Source organism: Gymnogyps californianus, chromosome 12 (assembly GCF_018139145.2).
Source record: "Gymnogyps californianus isolate 813 chromosome 12, ASM1813914v2, whole genome shotgun sequence".
Taxonomy (NCBI): Eukaryota; Metazoa; Chordata; class Aves; order Accipitriformes; family Cathartidae; genus Gymnogyps; species Gymnogyps californianus.
Window position 1 is genome coordinate 7,539,149 of NC_059482.1, and position 19,314 is coordinate 7,558,462.

Sequence of the window (19,314 nt, forward strand, 5' to 3'; positions counted from 1 at the left end):
AGAAGCAGGAAAGGAATTGTTTTAATTAAATAATAGTTCTCCAGGGCTCAATTCTTATTAGGGTTAATGCACCCTATTTTTTTCTGAAGCACATGTTCTGAAACTTTACACATCAGATATTTGTCTCAATTTGTCCTGAAGAGGACAGTAGAGTGAACACATATTATTGCAACCTGTTTTTTCTAGAAACTGTAATGCCCATGGACTTGAGGCTCAAGTGACTGTGGAACAGCTGTTTTAACAGAGTTGGACTTTTTGCTATCAGCAGTCGGAAAGCTTTCTAAAAATAAAAATTTATACAAAAGAGATATTTTCCTTCATCTGAAGGGGCTGTTAAATGTTGTAAAACATTTACATCTGATAGTGATGAATAGCCAAGGAAAAAAGAAAGGTCCTGAAAGAAGTTACACTGGTAACGGTTTGAATAGAGCATAGCAAATAGGGCACAGAACCACACACTGATGAATGAGCATAAAGTAAAATACTTTATGTAATAAATTGTAATATGCTCATTAGTGAGCACCATGTGCTGTGAGCACTGAATGCGGCAGAGGCTTTCTGGAAAGACAGTATGAGACCCAGAGATTCAGAGTGCATCTGTGCAGGGCAGTGTGAAGTTGCATAGCAGTCTCAAGTCTAATGTTTCCTAATTTCAGAGTGTTTGATTTTAATCCTGTTCTTGTAAAATAGCTGTGATATATACATACATATATGACTCACCCCTAAAGCAAGTAACATTATTTCTATCAAGAATATTCAGTAAAAATAGAGAGGTCAGTAATCACTCTCAGATCTATCTCTTCCGTAATTTCACAGGTATTCTAAGGTGCTCATGAATTAAGCTTGGATGGGTGAGATGAAAACTTTCACATGAAATACTTTAATTTACCTGTGCTTGGAGGATCTTCTAATCTCGATCTTCCAATGAGAAGGCACGTACTCTCCAATTCTTTTGGAAGTATTTTGCTTTTTACAGTCCTAATTGCTATATTCTCAGTTTGGATCATTATTAAGGTTCACTGACTGAAATAAATCTTTTGCTACTAAGAATGGAAAATATAGCATCCGTTTTTCTTTTTTCTAGAAAAGTAAACAGTATGCAGTCCAGATCCTTCATGTGTTCAACATTATTGAGCTGGAGGTCATGTAAATTTGGTCTGAATTTTCACTGTCATGGGTAATTTCTGTTTTCCAATAGGTACATTTTCAGAATACTTTAAAACCCTTGGCTACATTTCAAAATGTTATTATATTTCTTGGTCTTAAATGACATAAATGCAAGTTTGTTGCTATTTTATGAAACCAGTCTATACAGAGATCAGTTCTACCTACATGGATTGCTTAAGCAGTCAGGTTAGAGATCATGTGAACTTAACTGATATTTTGTTAATATTTTGAATGGTAATCATTAACATAGACTGAAATTGTACTTGAAATGCTGGTGCTTATCAAAAAGCATATTTAGGAACTGAGGTTAACTGCACCTGCTCTTTATATTACTATGACCAGATCCATATTAGTGAAGAATTAAAACTTAGTAGAGCTCTGTAACTGTAAACTCTTGCACTTTTTCTATTAAGTATGAATATAAAAGCACTTTGCTGCCAAAAAGTTTCTAAAATAAATGTTGTTAAATAGAAATTTCTCCTCAAATTTAGGTCTGTGTCAGATGCTCATGCATCTTGCATTGATTATAATTCAGACTTGAAATGAATACAGTGAATTTTAGAAAGTTGCCTACATGAAAACTGCAATATAATTCACCACTAAAATAGTACACCCCCGAGAGCTAGGCTCCCTGAGTTAAATGACAAAGATTGTTATTATAGTCAGCAATCACACTTTCTATAAATTTTCTAACCCATTATGCTAAAACCATGAATAAAAGATTTTTCCAATCCTTTTTTCCTTGTACACACCCAGGGACAGGTCTTCTCCTGGACTGAAGCTTTATCAGCTTCAATCATCATGAGAAAAATACCAGCTGAGGGTCTTCCAAACAAAATTTATCACCAGTCTGCATAGAAAAATGTTTTTTACAAGAAAAAAAAAGTAATCTATTTTATACTCTCAGCCTCAAGAACTGAGGAAGCCGTCTCTAACCACCTCTGTTCCCAGTCCCCACACAACTATACTACTACTTTGCTCAAGCTTCTTTCAGTAAAGCACTTGAGTCCTGCTTATTTAATGGGCAAAGGCTTCTTCATTCACAGAAGGCATTATGGAAGGATCAGCTACCCTGGACTTTGCTTACTAAAAGAGAGGAAATTTCTCCCACCCCCAAATCCTTAATCCATCCACTGCACTGCCCCAGGCAAATTCCAGCACCTGCCAGTAAGCCCCCAGTGAAGGCAGGGACCCACTTGTTAAGGGCCAGTTGCAGGAGCAGAGCACTGAGAGCTGGGGCAGGGGCAGCGACTAATCCTGCATTGCCAGAAGTCTTTGGATGATATTTCACATCTACTGAAGGCATTTCTGCTTCACCAATCCAGTCAAATGCCTTCTGCTTTAAGGGAGTGTTATGCTGAACCGTGTATGTCTGCACTCTTCTGTTATACGCCCTGCAGGTGTTAATCCAAGCAAGCGCTTTGCTGTTTAGGGATTACTTTGATGGGTTTTAGTTTATTGAAAAATGAGGTCTCCTGAAAATTCTTTCACAAACGTGCTGTGTATAAATATATTATGTGTGTATCATGTTTAGTTCATCTTCCTTCAGAATGACAGAATCCTTTCCTTTTTTTTTACCCGCTCCCCTTTTTTTTTTTTTTTAAACAAATCCCAAATACCTCTCTATAGATCCTGTTACAAGGCAAAAATCCTGGGATTGCTTGGGAATATACATTTTCCAAAATCAACAATGAAAACAAGACGTATGTCAAAAACCATAGCTACTCCTGGGTGACGGTGCAGTCAGAGTGCTCAGCTACTTGTGGTGGTGGTAGGTAACTTTCCAATTGCCAATCCTCTTTTTCATTTTTTTAAAGCATCTCAAACATTTCAGCAGCCTGTAATTTTGCAAACGTGTATCAATACATACAGGGGGTTACACTGAACACCGGGTCCTTATATTTTTGACAACTTACAACATAGATGAAGTACCTTCATACTTCCTTTATAGTAAAAAAAAAATTCATGCCAGTCTCAATTCACGTCACTTACAGTGACTCAGTCTTTTTTCTTTAGGGCAATCCGTATGCATATGATATCTTGCTGTTGAAGTAATGTGGGAATTAAATATGTGCTTTGATGATGTTGTAATTTAGGAACATAGAAAGATACCAAATAATGAGTAAAACTTATTTTAGCTGTAGAGAGTAATTGAAGACCTATCAAGACCTTTACTGACAGGTGCACCCTGATCTTCTCACTGTTTAATTTCAAATATTTGAGTTCTGCCAGGTCAGAGTCTGAAATTCTATATAAGCTAAGGATTTCTTATTACCATATTCCTCTAGGTATTCGCTTTGCGCAGACCATCTATTTGTTTTTCTAAATCCTGGATGTTCTGTCAGTGAAAGTAATTCTGGGATGTAATGAAAGCAGGAAACTGGCATGTGGGAAGTCCTGCAAAAAGAATTGAGAATTAAAATTTTAGTGGCCTTTAAATTGGAACTGGGTCATCTAACTAAGACTATATGTTGCAGTTGTCTTTAATATCAAGGAATAGGACTAGGTAACCAAGGAAATGCCATGTTATGCTCCTGTATTGGCAAAAAAGTCCAGGTGAAATTCAGGAATATCTTGCTAGTGTGTTGTCAGACTTCACAGCATCTCAATGAACTGTTTATGGAAGAAAGACCCACCAGGAGCACTGCGGACATAAAACATGACAACTGTATTTTTCTTGCTTCCCTTTAAAACAAATGAAGGTTGCGGCATGGATATAAAGATGATGGAAACAACCGTGTTTCCAAATTTGACTTGCTGTGCCCAATGAACCATGTGTGAGGTGAACAATACATCTCAATTAAAAGATAAATCTATAAAATCACTTCATCTCTTCAGGCATTTGTAGCCTTCTCTGTATTCTGTCCTGATGTTGACACTAGATAGAGTTTAGGTACAGGAACGTGCAGAATTCTGAAGTCTGTAAAGATACACTGTAAAAAGTTGCAAAATGTTTTGTTGCAGTTTGCAAGTGCACGAGGAGAGCTCTAAGCAAGCACTGCTAGTTTCTGCAGGGAATTAGGATTTGAAGAATTACCAATTTTTGCTGGGGGAAGATTCTGCAAATATGCTGTTTATAACTAAAATGTTTCATCTGACTTCAGTAGTACCTGTGTTACAGAGAAGGAAATTAATGTTAAAAACGTGTTGCCAAATTAAATCCTATTTTATTTAGTTCAAGTCAGTGGAATTGTACCAAGGATGAGCTTGGACTTGTTTAGGTAAAATTCTTCCCTACTACTTTTTCTCTTGTATTTTGAGTAAACATTTATTTTACTGTATTGTTTTCTAATACTTCCATAGGACACATTACAGCAAAAGCAATTTGTTTAGAAGATCATCGTACACGAGTTAATTCCTCCTTTTGTGGCCCAAGGACGAAGCCTATGACTGAAACAAAGCTATGCAATACTAATCCCTGCCCAGCATAGTAAGTTCTCTTTATTTTTGTACCTTTTCGCTGTGCCTTATGAGTGAGTTTGCCACGAAAGAAGTCCTCTCCGATAGGCACACAGAATTGTACAGCCTGCTAGATGAACCCACTTCTATTCTGTAACGCAGAACAGTAATTGTTTAAAAACGTTAGTTGTGTAGGCTTCTGCCCAACGATAATAATCGAGGCGGTATTTCTAATGTTGCAAAGCGAGACCTCCTGAGGATTGCTTGCAGCTCTGTCACCATGCTGGGGTTAGCTATGTGACACTGAGTAAATCTAAGTTACTTAGAGGCCCGTTCTGCCACCTTTACTCACCTTGAATCAATAAGACCATTTCCTGAGTAAAGTGCTACTCCCCATGTGGAAGCTTGGCCCCATGACTCAGATTCCACATATTAGATTAGGTTAAAAGAATCTTGTGAAGTGTAATTAGTGATTTTTGGACAAAATGTCCCACAGAGTATTATGATACCAAGAAAAGGACTATCTAAACCAAATAAATCGTCAGCAATGCTCCTGGTGCCCACAAAAATAAATATGAAGACATTGCCTATGTGAACAATCTCATTTTCTAAAAGACATAAGAAAGGTGAGATGCAAAGGAAGACATTGACATATAGATAAGCATTTAGAATCCAGCTGGTCTAAATCAATAGAGCTCCTTTAAAAACAAGGGAGTTACACTGATTTATAGTAGCTGTAGTAGGGGTCCTTTGGAAAAAAAAAAAGTTGTGTGCTCATATAATTAAACACAGTATTATGTGGCTTAGAATATACATGGGTAGATTTAAGGACACATTGGCCATCTTTCTTCTGCTGGTTCTTTCACTTTTGGATTCCTGACTCTGCAACCTTAGCATTATTTTAATTTTTTACTTCCATAGACACAGGAAAGCTGTACTATGTTGGACAAGACATTTTGACTTCCAGAACAGGAGATTTTCTAAAGCGATATGTTGAAAAAATTAAGAGTGTTTCAGTGGGAAATAAAGACAGTTGAAGATGCATTGAAGCGCACAGGCAGCTGAAGGCAGAGGAAATGGAGGAAAGCTCTAGACCTGGTGTCATCTGCTGGTTTTACTCTGCGGTGATAAAAGCAATGGGTGGTAAAAGCAATTGGCTACGCCCGCTCCCGTACTTCATAAAATAACACATTTAATGAAATTTAATAGGAAGCATTCTTCATCTCTCCCAATCCAGACGAGGATGATGGGGCAAAGCAAAAAGATGTATATGTTCTGCAGTGGCTTTGTTTTTACTTAAAAATCCATAGTTTGCAATATGTTGAACATACTAAAAAATAGTCCAGTAATAGTTTGGAATTTCCTGCAAAATTTAAAGATTACAGCAGAGTACACAAAATCCAAATGGCAAATTATACACTCTGACCACAAAACGATAGAGATAAGGTTTAAATAATGGTAACATGTGACATGAGAGCCCCATGTTCCTGCTTCAGCAGTTTCTTTAGCTTGCGTTTAGCCACATGATTTTCTCAATACCAATTTTAAGTAATCTTTGTAGCTAAACACAGTCTTTTCATATGCAACTTATCTTCTGCCAGAACTACTTTTATCCAATGAACTCAGTATCATGTACACAGAAATGTATTGTCTACGATGTTCCCAGGAGTCTTTTTAAGCTGTTTATGCTCACCTTCGTTTTGATGTGGCATTGTTATGCTATAAAGCTTCACCAAAATCAGATTCATTTCTATTGACCACACACAAAATTTCCCTTTCTGTTAACCAGAGATCCCGATGTATTTTGAACAGCCACTGATATACCTATCACTGAAAATGCTGAATATCCATTTTGACACACAGTGCAATGTTTTCATGCTGAAATTGCTCTGATATTCTTAGATTTACTACTTTAAAACACAATTAATGACTTGAACCCTAAAAAGAGTATGAAAAGAAAAACCATAAAAGCCCCAAGCCACCTCTAGGGAAAAAGAATTCAACTCACTAATTAATTATTTTTAAAATCCTTAGGATATATTAATGTATGGAGGATCTACATGTAGGACCATGTCTAAAATTAACAGATTGCCATTCAGCTGAGTGAAACTATGCCAGAATATCTCTGCTGAGGAATCTGCCCAGAAAGTCACGGCATGTAAAACTTCCCATAAAACCGAGACTGCCAACATCAAAAAATGTAGTATTAATAAATACTGTGGAGGAAACAAAGAATGCTTAATAGCCAGCAAATAAAGCAAAACCAAATACGGTAGGCATAATAGGCATAGGAAGGAGGTGAATAATAGATGAGATTCAAGCGTGTCAGTTTTGTGACATAAAAGAGGCCCCAGACTTATAAAGGTCAGTGAGGAATAATTTGTGCATAAGAACAAAGACTTATTAGTCTGAGTAGGAACAAACTACTGTCCCAACAGCAAGAACACAGAAAGGCATCAGTACTGCGTACTGTTGTTGTTGGATTTCAGAGCTGCCAAATCTGGTCATAATTATTTAGTTATTTGAGCTAATGAAAGATACTCTTGGATCACAGCCCAGATAATCTTGGAAAATGGCAGTTTACTAGAGGACATTAAAGTAGGTTTATTGCCCTCTCCTCTGTGAAGAGGGGAACTTTCTGGGCAGTTATGGTGAATAAACTCTTAAAATGAACACTTTTGGTTGCTCTACCAATCACCGTTGTCAGAAACATCAAGGCAAACTAATTCAAAGTTGTAAAATGGATTGAAACTGTAACTTTTTTCCAGAAGTTTGTACTGCAATAGTCCAAATATTAATAAATCAGACAAAAAGGACACTTCTGACGTGTTCTGGAATTACATAACTACTGACTTTTCACATTAATACTTCTTTGTCCTTAAATTAGTGCTTTTTACATTTCCCACTACTTTTGGCAGTTACTGAAGTTACTAGACTGAGAGTTGGGATTTCTTCTATTCCCAAAGGGATTTTTCCAAAATAGGCTTTTTATACATTTTTTACAAATTGGAATTAGCTTTGTTTTCAGGCAGATGTGAACAGACAGGCAAATGGGATGCTGTTCATCTTTCACACAGTAAGAAGGAAAAAAAAAAGCTTTCTTGTTATTAAAACTGTATGTAAGCAGCTATTCCAGTGGCCACAGGACTGATGCTGTGAGAAACTGTGGAAGTAGGATAGGCCAAGCAGTCGGGTTTGAGATGAGAACCTTTTCTGTGGCATAAATTATTAAAAATCTGTAAAACTGCTGTTTTAAAATCTTTAGTTTAATTTCAGTGCTGGGTCTTTGAAGAGTTCTCAACTTGAGTAATCATTTAGTCGTTCATAATTTCCTTTGTTTCTTCACTTCTGTTTTCCTATCTAGTTGTTATTTATGGTCTTATGTTTTAAGCCTTCGAGGACAAAGACACTTGGTTGTATGTTTGCAAAGTGTTCCACAAAGGCTGGGGACCCACTCAGTGCTTCAGTAACAGAAATACTGAGCAGCTATTGACATTTCAAAACTGAACTTCTCCTAAGCAATTAGCAATAATTCTTAGACTTTGTGTAACTTTAGTGACATGATGCGTAACTGAAGCGTGCCTGTGACTGGAGTATAGATTTGCCCAACAGCTTTTGCTGGTTAAATTCCCCCTGTCTTATTTAGATTCTACATCATCTGTCTGCCAAATTTATTAGTCTGAGGAGATTTAAGTCCTCAAGACACTAATGACAGGACTGCTGATTTTAGCAAGCAAGTTCTTTTTTGTGAACAGAGCCCAGTAAGGTTTGACATAAATACCAGTGGACAGCACCATGCCAACATTTGTCGCCCTGCGTATCTACGCACAAATGCATTGGGAGGTACATGCTCAGCTACACCGGCCCCATTCTTTCCCTGCCATGCCAGCTTTTCCCTTATGTCAGCTTAGGTGAATCTTCCTCCTCCACCCTGTCTTCCAAGAGAGATGTAAAAAGGAAAAAATGTAACAACAAAGGGCAGAACTTTCCAATAATCGAATCTTACCGATTTACAGAACTCTCTCTGTCTGGCTTCTTCCTTTGGCCTCGGGTCTGTTAGTCTATTTGGAGGTCTCTTCAGCAGCTGAAGTGACAAAAGTGATCATCCTACCATTTCTTTAGAAAAGATTTTTCTTTTCCTGTTTTAGAGAGATCTTTTCAATTAAAAGCATAGACGTGGTTAAAAAGGAACGGTGATTTGTTAGCCAGACCCTTAGATCTTCTAGATATTCCACCAGCCTCAATGGCAGCATCTCCCTCAATCGCCATGGAATTCCAGATTCCAGGTCGGATTCATAGGCAAGCTGGTTCTGGTAGATGAGAACTGTAAATAAGTAATACTAGCTTTTCTAGTTGTGTGACTTGTATTTCATCCCTAGCAAAATGTTCCATGCTTTGAAGATAGACTATGTAACTACGGCTTTTTGATTGCTTGAACAGATATCGGTACATCAGGAGAGTAGGCTAAGCAGAATCCCTGAATAATTTGCATTTGATAGGTGGCTCGTATGTATTGATTTTATAAAGCTAATTGGACTCCTGTGTTTCTAACATACATTTTCTCCTTTAAGCTGGTCAACAGGCGAATGGAGCGCATGCAGCAAATCTTGTGGAGGAGGGCAACAAAGTCGTCTCATTCAGTGTGTCCAGAAAAGGGCTTTCCAAAGAGAGGAGGCAGTGGCCCATTCTCTGTGTCCTGTCAGCACCCCTACACAGGTGCAGATGTGCAATAGTCAGGACTGCCCACCTGAATGGAGCCCTGGCCCATGGTCTCAGGTAATCTGGAGAAAAATTTAGTTTTGTCTGCTGGTATAATGAAAATATTGCTAAAAACTCTGCTCAAAAAGAAGAACACTGCAAACTTTGTGAAGATCAGTATTTTGCAAGTGGCTCCATTCATGAAGATAATATGTAAACTATGTATATATTTTAACTAGCCTTCCTAAGTGCTCAGACAGGAGGGCCTGCCAGAAGTGGACACGTGGTGTCCTTTTTGGTACATACAAATAGATGGATAATTTTTTCTGGTTTCATAACTTAAGGCTCTATGAATTTTTCTAAGCCACTAACCCCGCTCTGAGATTACTTCCCACAGCAATATTAACTTTTCTCAGAGATGACAGGCAGTCAAGGAATGAAGAAATATCTGGGGGTAGTTGCATATTAGTGCACACACATATGTGAGTTGTGGGTCGATAAATTCGTGATTTACATGTTCACTAATCACTTCTGTACCTTTGCCTTTGCTAGAGTAACTATTCTACTGCAAGGAGAGTACTGCTGCGGTTAATTGCCACGAGGGGCATAAGGCCCTTGGGCAGATTCCTGTGTGTACACACCCTGCTTTACAAACCTGCGAACTGCCTGACATTAAACCAGCCTGAGTTAAAAAACACACACACGCTTACACAATCACTACTATTGATGCTGGCGTGAACTGTTGATGTAAGGTTAAATGAAGTACTAGGAAATCTGGGATTTAAGAGAGAGCTGACAGTACACATATCAAAAGGAGCTACATCATTATTTTTATTTTTCCATCTTCACTTAGTGAGATTCAAGGTAGATTTAAATTTACTGAAAATTCTATTACTTCTGCGTACACTTCTTGGTACTGTTACTCTTTAGAGTAACAAGGTTCAAGAACATCTTGACCTAAGCATTCCCCGCTGAGAAGCACAGACTGCCTCTCCAGGGGAGTGCCCTGTAATATACTATGACAGACGAGTAACTACTCAATAGTCCACTGTAACAGAGCTTTAACACTCAAAAAGAAACTTTTTCTTCCAGTGCATGTGAAGGAAACCTTAGTGTAGCAAGAGATTATAAAAACCAGGTAGGATGATTAGATACTTAAAAAGGAAGAACAAAGTCTTCAAACATATTCACATTTTCAAACCTTCCTTCCTCTAAAATAATAATAAAAAACAATTAAAAAAAAAATCCATTTTTCTCCTCTTTAGGAGGTATACAATTCAAGTTGGGATTTTCAAATAAGCCTATGAAAATTAAGTTTACGAGTCCTGCTGAAATGTAGCAAACAGGCCGATTGAACAAGTTAGTGAAGATTTTAAGATTCAGCTATATCACAGGCTCAAAGGAGTTAAGAGGAAAAAAATGCAAGATACCCAGCCTCTCTACACAAATCAGAGTAATTTTAAATGAAAGGAGTTTTTTGTTTGTTTGGGGGAAAGATTAAAACCACAGATTTTCAGCATGCAGATATTTCTGTTGCATCCTCAGTACAACTCTGCTTTCATGACATCTTTTAAAAACATTTGTGATTTAATACGGATAGTGATAGTGCAGGATTCTGCCTTCAAATGTGCCCCTTAATTTTTAGTAAAAAGAAGAACAATTAGAAGAGGATGCAACAAAGTAGAAAGCTGGCAGCATTATTGCAGGGCCGTTTATTTCTTCATTTCATCACAAATGGCTCATTCATGCATTTTGTTGTATGCTAAGGCAATGAAAACTACCAAATGTCTTTTCAACTGGACCACGGTTCAGCAATGCATATTTATTCACTGGTGACTTGTCCTAAGCTTCAGTTGTAATCTTGGCAATTAAAATATCTTTGGTCAAACTTCTTAACCATTGTCTGTATCAGATTCTGTCTCGCAGTGAGATTCATTTGGTGAAGGAGTTACGTATAGATTCCCTGGGTAGTTTTCTCTGCCTCTATCTCATCCCTCTAGGCCAAGGTGAGGACAAAATAACAAATAGCTGAGAACATCTTGCTGTGGGAAATTTTGCGATGGGAGGTTAGGACCAGCTTTCAACTATGCTGTCCAGGGAAAAAAGCATTTTGCTCACAAGTCCAACTTACCTCATCTACGGAAGAGAGATATTACTTATCTGTTCTACATGGGGGCTGTAAGAGTTCATAGTTTACATTAAGAAAGCACTTAGAACAATGTTTTAAAAGTGACATACAGATGTTACTGTTACTTATTTACCAACAGAATTTCAAGTTTACTTACATTGTAATGGCAGCACATTAGCCATGGTTTCTATGCTCTGCTGTAAAACACAAATAACGCCAATTTTCATTTCCTCTAGTTCAAATGAGTATTTCTTTCCATCACAGTGCTCCAAGTCTTGTGGGAGAGGTGTGAAGAAACGGGATGTCTACTGCAAAAGTACCGGTTCTCCCAAGGTTAAAATCTTGCCTGAAAGTATGTGCAGCAGAGACCATAAACCTGAATCCCAGCAGACCTGTGTGCTAGGACGCTGCCCCAAAAATGACCGACTCCAGTGGGTGATTTCTTCCTGGAGTGAGGTAAAGTGGTGCAGTTACATGGCTCACTGCCTGCCTTTGCTGCTCTTGGAAACGTTGACTCAGGGACACACACAAACCAAGTGGAGGAAAGAAAGCTGAGCTGTCATTTGAAAATCAGGTGTTCTAGGCAAGCCGCTAGAAAAACACAGTTCTTTACATCCAGATGTAGTTATATGTACCCTGATGTCTTTGTTTTTCAGGACTTTCACTGACTTGGATTCATATTTCAGTTTACACATTACGGAACGTGGTCTTTGTGGGTTTAGTTATATAATGCTTTTGTAGTTTCGCATACTGTGGGGTCTCTTGCACATAGCACGTTCTCCTCTATCTGAATGTGTTTCTATAGATTGAAAAGGTGTACTTTGCCTTTGCAGTGCTCAGCCTCCTGTGGCCCAGGTGTACAAAAGCGAGAACTAAAATGCGGTGAGAAAAGCATGCATGGGAAATTGATCACCTTTCCTCAGAGAAGATGTAGAAACATCAAGAAACCGAACACCGACCTGGAAGAAGCTTGTAACAAGGGAGCCTGTCTGTCGCAAACCTTGTATAACATGGTGTCTGGCTGGTATTCCTCACCCTGGCAGCAGGTAGGAATGGGAAACTTTCTCGCCTCTCTCCCCCTGTCCTGGCTAGCGCTCTTTCTCCAGCACTATTTCATGTCTTGGCTTTTACGGAGTTTACAAAAGGAGCCAGTTTCTCTACACAGTAGCTCAAGTAGCATCCCCTAGTGCTTTTCACTACACAGCATTAAAGAACAAAACAACTGCAATGTGACTGCTGACTCTTGGACAGCGTATCCACCATAATTAGAAGGTGAGGTTGCAGTGCTGGGCTTAGAGAGCACCAAACCTAGAAAAGCTGCGGTATCATATGCCACAGAATGAACACTAGCTGGAGCGGCACAAACACCTGGTGGGCATAAAATGCTGAAGACCACGCCACTGTGACTATGGCAATGTGAGTCCAAGCTACCCAGATTAAAGTGAGCTCCAGTCCTACACTGTGCTGTAGTCAAATGTCCCGATTGTATGGAGGAGATATCTCCAGTACTAACAGTCCACAGGTGTCTCCTGCATGTAGCCATTCCCTAAAGAAGGTCGCACCACTCAGCCACTGAAATATGATGCAGCTGGTCCACATCCATCATGTGCTTTGGTGCAGCTCATTTCTTTGTCCTGCAACTGAAGAACGTCACCTAAAAATGTTATTCATGCTTGAGAGACACTACTTTCCACACTCATTTTCCAACACTTTCTTCTCAGTCTTCGTCAAACTGCACTGTGGTTCAACTACTACATATCTATATGCACAACGTATTTGAGCATCTGCACAGATTGCCTGGAATTCTCTAAATACTATGATTAATTACGGGATCAGTCTGTATTTGTTTCTACATTCTTGCAAACAAGCTTCTGTATTTCTGGAACTTATCTACTTTATGAGTCACATATCAGTGAGACACACACTCATTTAATAACATTTACATGAAACAATGTATGCCTGACAATTGTAATCAGATGAAAATGATCACATTTATCTTAAAGACAACTTTTCATGAAACACATACAAGTAAAAGGCTTATTCATTTTAAAATACTTCATAGATCTTCCTGCAAACGCATAGTGTTTTTCCCCAGATACTGCCTTAATTATGGTTCCAATGGGAGTTTTATCTCTGTTCAGACAGCAGGGTTGGGCCCAGAGGCTCAGAGTTCAAAAGAAATCAGTGCAGACAATCAGGAACAGGTTTTCTAAAATGTTCAGTTTCTGTCTCGATGCCTAAGTAAGGAACCAAATTTTCAGCTGAGTCCTTAAATAACCAAACTTTCGGAGAGGAGAACAGATGCACACATCTTTGAGAACCTGGTCGTGATGGGGGGGTTGCTGAACTGCAACACATCCGATCCTGACCTCTCTCTCTTTGAAAGTCTCATCCAAAGCCCTTGAAAGTTACTCCTTTGGCTTTCATGGGCTCCCAGAGAGTCTCTATAATGAAAGACGGCTTTTATGTTTTTCCTCTCTACAGTGTACAGTAACATGTGGAGGGGGAGTGCAAACCCGGAGCGTACAGTGTCTGCGCCAAGGAAGACCAGCTTCTGGGTGCTTGCCCCATCAGAAACCAGCAGTCCTGAGAGCTTGCAATACTAACTTCTGCCCAGTCCCTGTGAAAAGAGGTAAAACTCAGCTCTACATGCTGCAGCAAGGTTGGTTGCTTAGAACTCCATATCCAGCAAAAATCACCTTTTCCAGTTACACCCACTAAAGATTAGTATTTGGCACGTTCCTTCATAAATGATTTTTTCCCAGACTTTCCAGCTTTACAGTTACTCTCTGATACTACAGCATCTCTCTTCTCAAAGTGAACCCTCTTAAGGCAGACTTGAGAGTATAACTGAGACAGGAGATTTTAAAAACAGGGATATGTTAAAAAAAAAAGTACATCAAAAAGTTATGCCATTTGGTTCTGAGCTGCATCTTTATACTATCTTGTTGAATAACATAGAAGCATCCTATGCCGGCACTGTTTTATGATTAACAATAGCAACTTTTGAGCTAAGCAATAAGAATTTGCCATTCATTTTTAGTCTTTTGAGGTCTGCCCAAGCTTCAGATTGCACCCATATCCTGGGAGTCCAAAAATGCTTTGTCTAGAATGTACTTCTCACTGCTTCTGATCAGTGTATGACATGCCATCAGGGAACATGAAATTAAGCTCTGTCCCCACTTGTATGTCTACTGTATCCCTCTCCACCTCTTCAGTGTGTTTTGCAATTCTAGAGGATCAGGAGGAGCAAGAGGTTTTGTGTCACTCGGAATGATGGAAGGGGAATTCTCTCAGAACCATCACAGAAAGAGAGCGGTGCGTTAGCCCCTTCCCATATATCTGCTTACAAGCTGGTTACAGTTTGTGACTCCTTAACTGCGGGAAAAAAGCTCATGGAGGTCCAGGTTTGTCTCATGTAAGGCTAGTTATCTAGGTATGCTAAAGCACTTCAACCATTAACTTTCAAAATACCATACATTAACCGTCTTGTTACCATTTTAAAACTGGGATCTGAAAGTAACCTCTATAAAACCTAGGCCGGATTGCAAGAGAAAGGCGGTAATAGAGTTGGGAGCAAAGGTCAAGCTCTGGCCCTGCATCTTGTAAATTGACATTAGCCAACCACCCCCCTCATCCGTACCCATTCCTGGCATTCCCTGTGCACAGAAACCCTGTAAAACCCAGTGATATCTTAACAGACCATTCCACTGCATCAACTCAAGACATGCAGAGTATCAAACTGATATATCAGGGGACCTGAATCCAGACAAGGATATATAGATGAAATGGTCCTAAAAGGGATAAGTAAATAGTTCTGCTGTTTTTATAAGTAAATGTTCTTAACACTTCAAATTAACCTTCCTAAAAAGTTCTGCTGTACTTTGGAGTTTCTGTATTACATCCTTTTCTGTCACGATATAGCAAGCACTTTTCTTTCACCCCTGCCTTCCTCTGCTATATTTCATGTCTGGAGTAATGTCTGTTATTAATTTTGGCCTTGGCCTGTTTCTCTCTCTCCTCACATCTGCAGGAGCCCTTTCCCCTTTATTATAACTGGGTCGTCAGGCTCTAGAGATCAATTATCTCTTCACTGCTCTCTAACTTTCTGTCTAAACCAGCAAAAAGAGAGGGAACCAGCTGTGCTGGAGTCACATTGAAGCAAATCAGTCTCTATTATCAGGCCATGCAGCTCCAGCTCAGTGATCACAGTCAAAAAATTAATCGTTCAGGGAGAGTTTACACACTTTCCTAGACAAACTGGGTCATTTCCATCCCTCTGTTAGATGTAGTTACGGTCACCATAACTCCTAGTAAATCCAACTGCTTAAAATGAATGAAAATTTAAACAACATATAAATACTTGAGTAAATAGCAATAAGGAACTGACAGCCTGATCCACATCCATTGAAGTTTGTGGGACTCTTTGTGTTCATTCCAATGGTCTTTGGATCGGGTCCCAAGAGTAAAGTTTTCGGCCATACCTCTGTAACATTAGCATTGCACTCCGATCGTCAAAAGGGGCACAAAGATTTAGTAACATTGCCTCCTCAGTGCTTATAATTTTTTTTAAACAGTAATTTGTAATTTTTGAAAATTTACCCTTCCATGGCAGGACAGCTTCTTCCTGACTTAAGCAGAACAGCTTTCCTCACTTTGTGCTGTGCATGTTTTTCATCTGTTGTCTGCTTTGGGTCCTCCCAGCGGCACATTCTGTCTGGTGGACAGCAGGTGAAGTAACGTGAAAGCTAGTGCTGAGCTCCCGGTTGCCTCCCTACTGACAATCAATTAAGAATAGAAAGGCAATGCTGTGGAGTGGAAAGGCTGCAGTTAAGTACTGAGCTTCCTGGTTCCTGGACAACTGTTTGTTCAAGGACAGTATTTTCTTTACATAACATCAGCATTTACAGACAGGCTTATATTTTTAAAAACTGAGGAATAAAATGGCATCTTTTAAAAAAATTATTATTTTCTTATTCATTCAAATACATTTGAGGGTGATAAAGGTATATAAAATCACCTTTGCCATCATATAAAAGGGAATTAAAAAAAGCAAAAAGTGGTGACTAATCAAAGGAAGTTCCTATAGAGAGATGGAGATGACTCCTGGCCCACAGAATATGAAGAAGTTGTTTGTGCTATGTGAGGGAGCATTTATCTTCTGTGACTCAGCTTAGCTGATCTGAGAACGCAGACTACGGTGGCAGGATTTTTCTTCACTGTCTTCTGGTAAATTCCTTTTATTGACCATGTAAACAGTAGTTCTCAGAGTCGAATGGAATCTTTTCCCATGCTCAGAGATTTCACTTTAGCTATAAATTTTGCTAAACCTCATTTAAATGTCTTACTGCTCTCTCAGACGTGGTGAATTTGTTTATAAATCATCCACACGAATCATCACTCTGCTCTTTTAAAGAAACATAAAGCATCCACTACAAAACTGCAGAAAGAAGCAGCTACGAAATGTTTTTAAAGTGACTGGGCTGTGTGTATAAATGATCTGTACATAAATTTAAGTGAAATAAAATCTTAATTGAAAAATATGGTTTATTTGTATTTGTAATTAAAAGCTGGGCTTTTCAGAACTAAACATTATCAGCCTGTCTCTTTTCCCATTGCAGTTAATTAAGATTTCAACAACATGGCATAGTCAAAGTCCCACAAGTCTGATTCATGCCACCTAACTAAAGTGTCTAAGAAGAGAGATTTCTTAGGCTCCCTGCATATTCACATGGAGAGAAATAAGTCCCTCTAGACAGTGCTGGAATGCAAACACATAGCAGAGCACTTCGGGCACACATCTGCACAGAGGAGGGTCCATGCATTCAGATTTCCATGCAGTTTGTGTGTACATGCACATACACTCAAAGCTGACACTACTTTGAGGTGCAGGTCAACTCCACGTGACGTTGATGGCAACAAGCAATCAGCATCAAGCATGGAGCAGGCTCATTTGTACAAGTACCTGGCTTAGAACAACATTTGTAATCAGAGATGAAAACACAGATGACTTTTTTTATCCTCTACAGTGGAACTTCCTCCTGTTTTCCTGAACTTCAAAGTGTGCTCTAAATTTTTTAATTCCTTTAGCCTCTGACCCTCCTATTATATTAACTCTGTCTCTATCAAATTAACAAATTTGATCTCTTAACAAATTAAACACCTCTTAACAAATTAAAAAAGAAACTAGTATTTTTTGTGATGAAAGCTAGTTCATGGTTCCTCTTCTTTGAATTGAGTCACCCATCGTGTTTTTAATATTACCAAATGCATACAAGTGTGCGGAACTATTGCCTGACTTGTAGACTGGCTAAAACCCAGTCTTACCATATTGCTTGGATTTCTCTCCTTCAGATGATCCTTCTTGTGTGGATTTCTTCACTTGGTGTCATCTGGTACCCCAGCACGGTGTCTGCAACCACAAATTTTACGGCAAGCAATGTTGTAAATCATGCACAAGGAAGAACTGATAACAGCGTGTTATCTGAACCCTTCAGTGACGGGATTCTCTTCTTCAATTTATGTCGGAATTAACTTTGCTTTGAGGCAAGACATGGTGCCACATAAACCACTGATGGAAGAGACATTTTTTCTAAGGGAATGTCTGAGGTACAGTAATTGTTTGATATCTGTTGAAAAAGGAATGTTTCTTTCTTTTTTTTCTTTATTGGCTGACCTCACTAAAGCACAGGGTACTATGGATCACTTGAACACTGAGACTCGAGGGGCAGTTCTTCTTTCTTTAAAAGTGTCCTTTTGCACTGTCATACGTTATGAGGAAGAAATTAAGGCAAGGAAGCCTTTTCTGACTAATTTACCAGAATGCAAAGCAAAAGAGCTTGGGAGCTCGAGGAGGAAGGTTACAGTGTGGCAGCACGACAGATCGCACTATCAAAAGCGTTTTCTTTCCTATATTTTTATGATACTATCGTCCCAGGGTAAGGAAGCTGTTTACTGCCACTTTCACAGAAAGACATTCAAATGGCTGTTGTCTGGAGAACGCAGCATCACACATGTGACCACAAGAAGTAAATAGTGCACTACAAAGATATATGGTGCTTCTCTATTAGACTTGCTGCTGGAAAAGCAAGTTTTGCATCATGCTAATGTTTTTATTGTTTTGAAGAAATCATTTTCTGCTTTGTGTAGAAACTCAGAGGTGGTTAACTAGTAACTTGAAATGTATTCCTAGAAATATTCAGCGTTAGAATATTTGGACTTTTAATATTGCTGTGTTACAAGTAAAATAGAATTTCATATTTCAACTAACTCAAGGAACTCAGATTTATTGAGCTCAATGGTTACATTTTCAACTTTCTAAGCTCATTAGATATGTAATTTTAAAATTTAAACTTGATATTTTAAAGTAGTTTTTTTCAGAAGCTAGGTTGTTTGAATGCCAAGATACTGAAGAATGTCTTCCTTTTAATCTCAAATCTCTCTGCAAATTTTGATTCATCTGTTACCCAAAGGAAATAACAAGAATATTATAGTCCGTTAATTCATGCTAAACTTCTCTAAATAGTTATTTATTCACGCAGGTTATATGAAAAAAAATGAAAAAGATAAGTAAGTGGATGATTTACTCTAACCAAATAAAAGTCAATTCTATTTTTATACATTCTCCTAATACTTTTCTTTAGTTCAGAATCCACCAGCAAACAAAAGAAATGTAAACATAATGATATCTGTAATCATTCAGTATCGAGACGTTCAGTGACACTATATATCAAAGGGTACAATTTAAAAAGTTTCTGCATTGAAAAAATACCCAACATATTTGCCAAACCCATTCTGAGACAGAGCTGTGTTCTACTGCAATTTTCTGGGGAGTGCCTACGAGGGACATATTTATCTAATTCCACCCAATCCCACAACTTTGTTTGATGAATGTAGTTCAGTTTTACTGTTTTTTTAAAGTA

At 38.5% G+C, this 19,314-nt stretch overlaps 1 protein-coding gene across 1 annotated transcript in view; it reads left to right on the forward strand.

Annotated features, from left to right (window-relative positions):
• The window catches only part of ADAMTS18 (ADAM metallopeptidase with thrombospondin type 1 motif 18), a 78,093-nt gene extending 60,231 nt beyond the window's left edge, over positions 1-17,862 (forward strand). Inside the window, exons 17-23 of the mRNA XM_050903978.1 lie at positions 2,797-2,938; positions 4,471-4,597; positions 9,138-9,342; positions 11,657-11,848; positions 12,226-12,438; positions 13,877-14,024; positions 17,747-17,862. Coding sequence (XP_050759935.1) covers positions 2,797-2,938; positions 4,471-4,597; positions 9,138-9,342; positions 11,657-11,848; positions 12,226-12,438; positions 13,877-14,024; positions 17,747-17,862 — 1,143 coding nt within the window. The remainder of the gene's footprint in view (positions 1-2,796; positions 2,939-4,470; positions 4,598-9,137; positions 9,343-11,656; positions 11,849-12,225; positions 12,439-13,876; positions 14,025-17,746) is intronic.
• The last annotated feature ends 1,452 nt before the right edge of the window (positions 17,863-19,314 follow it).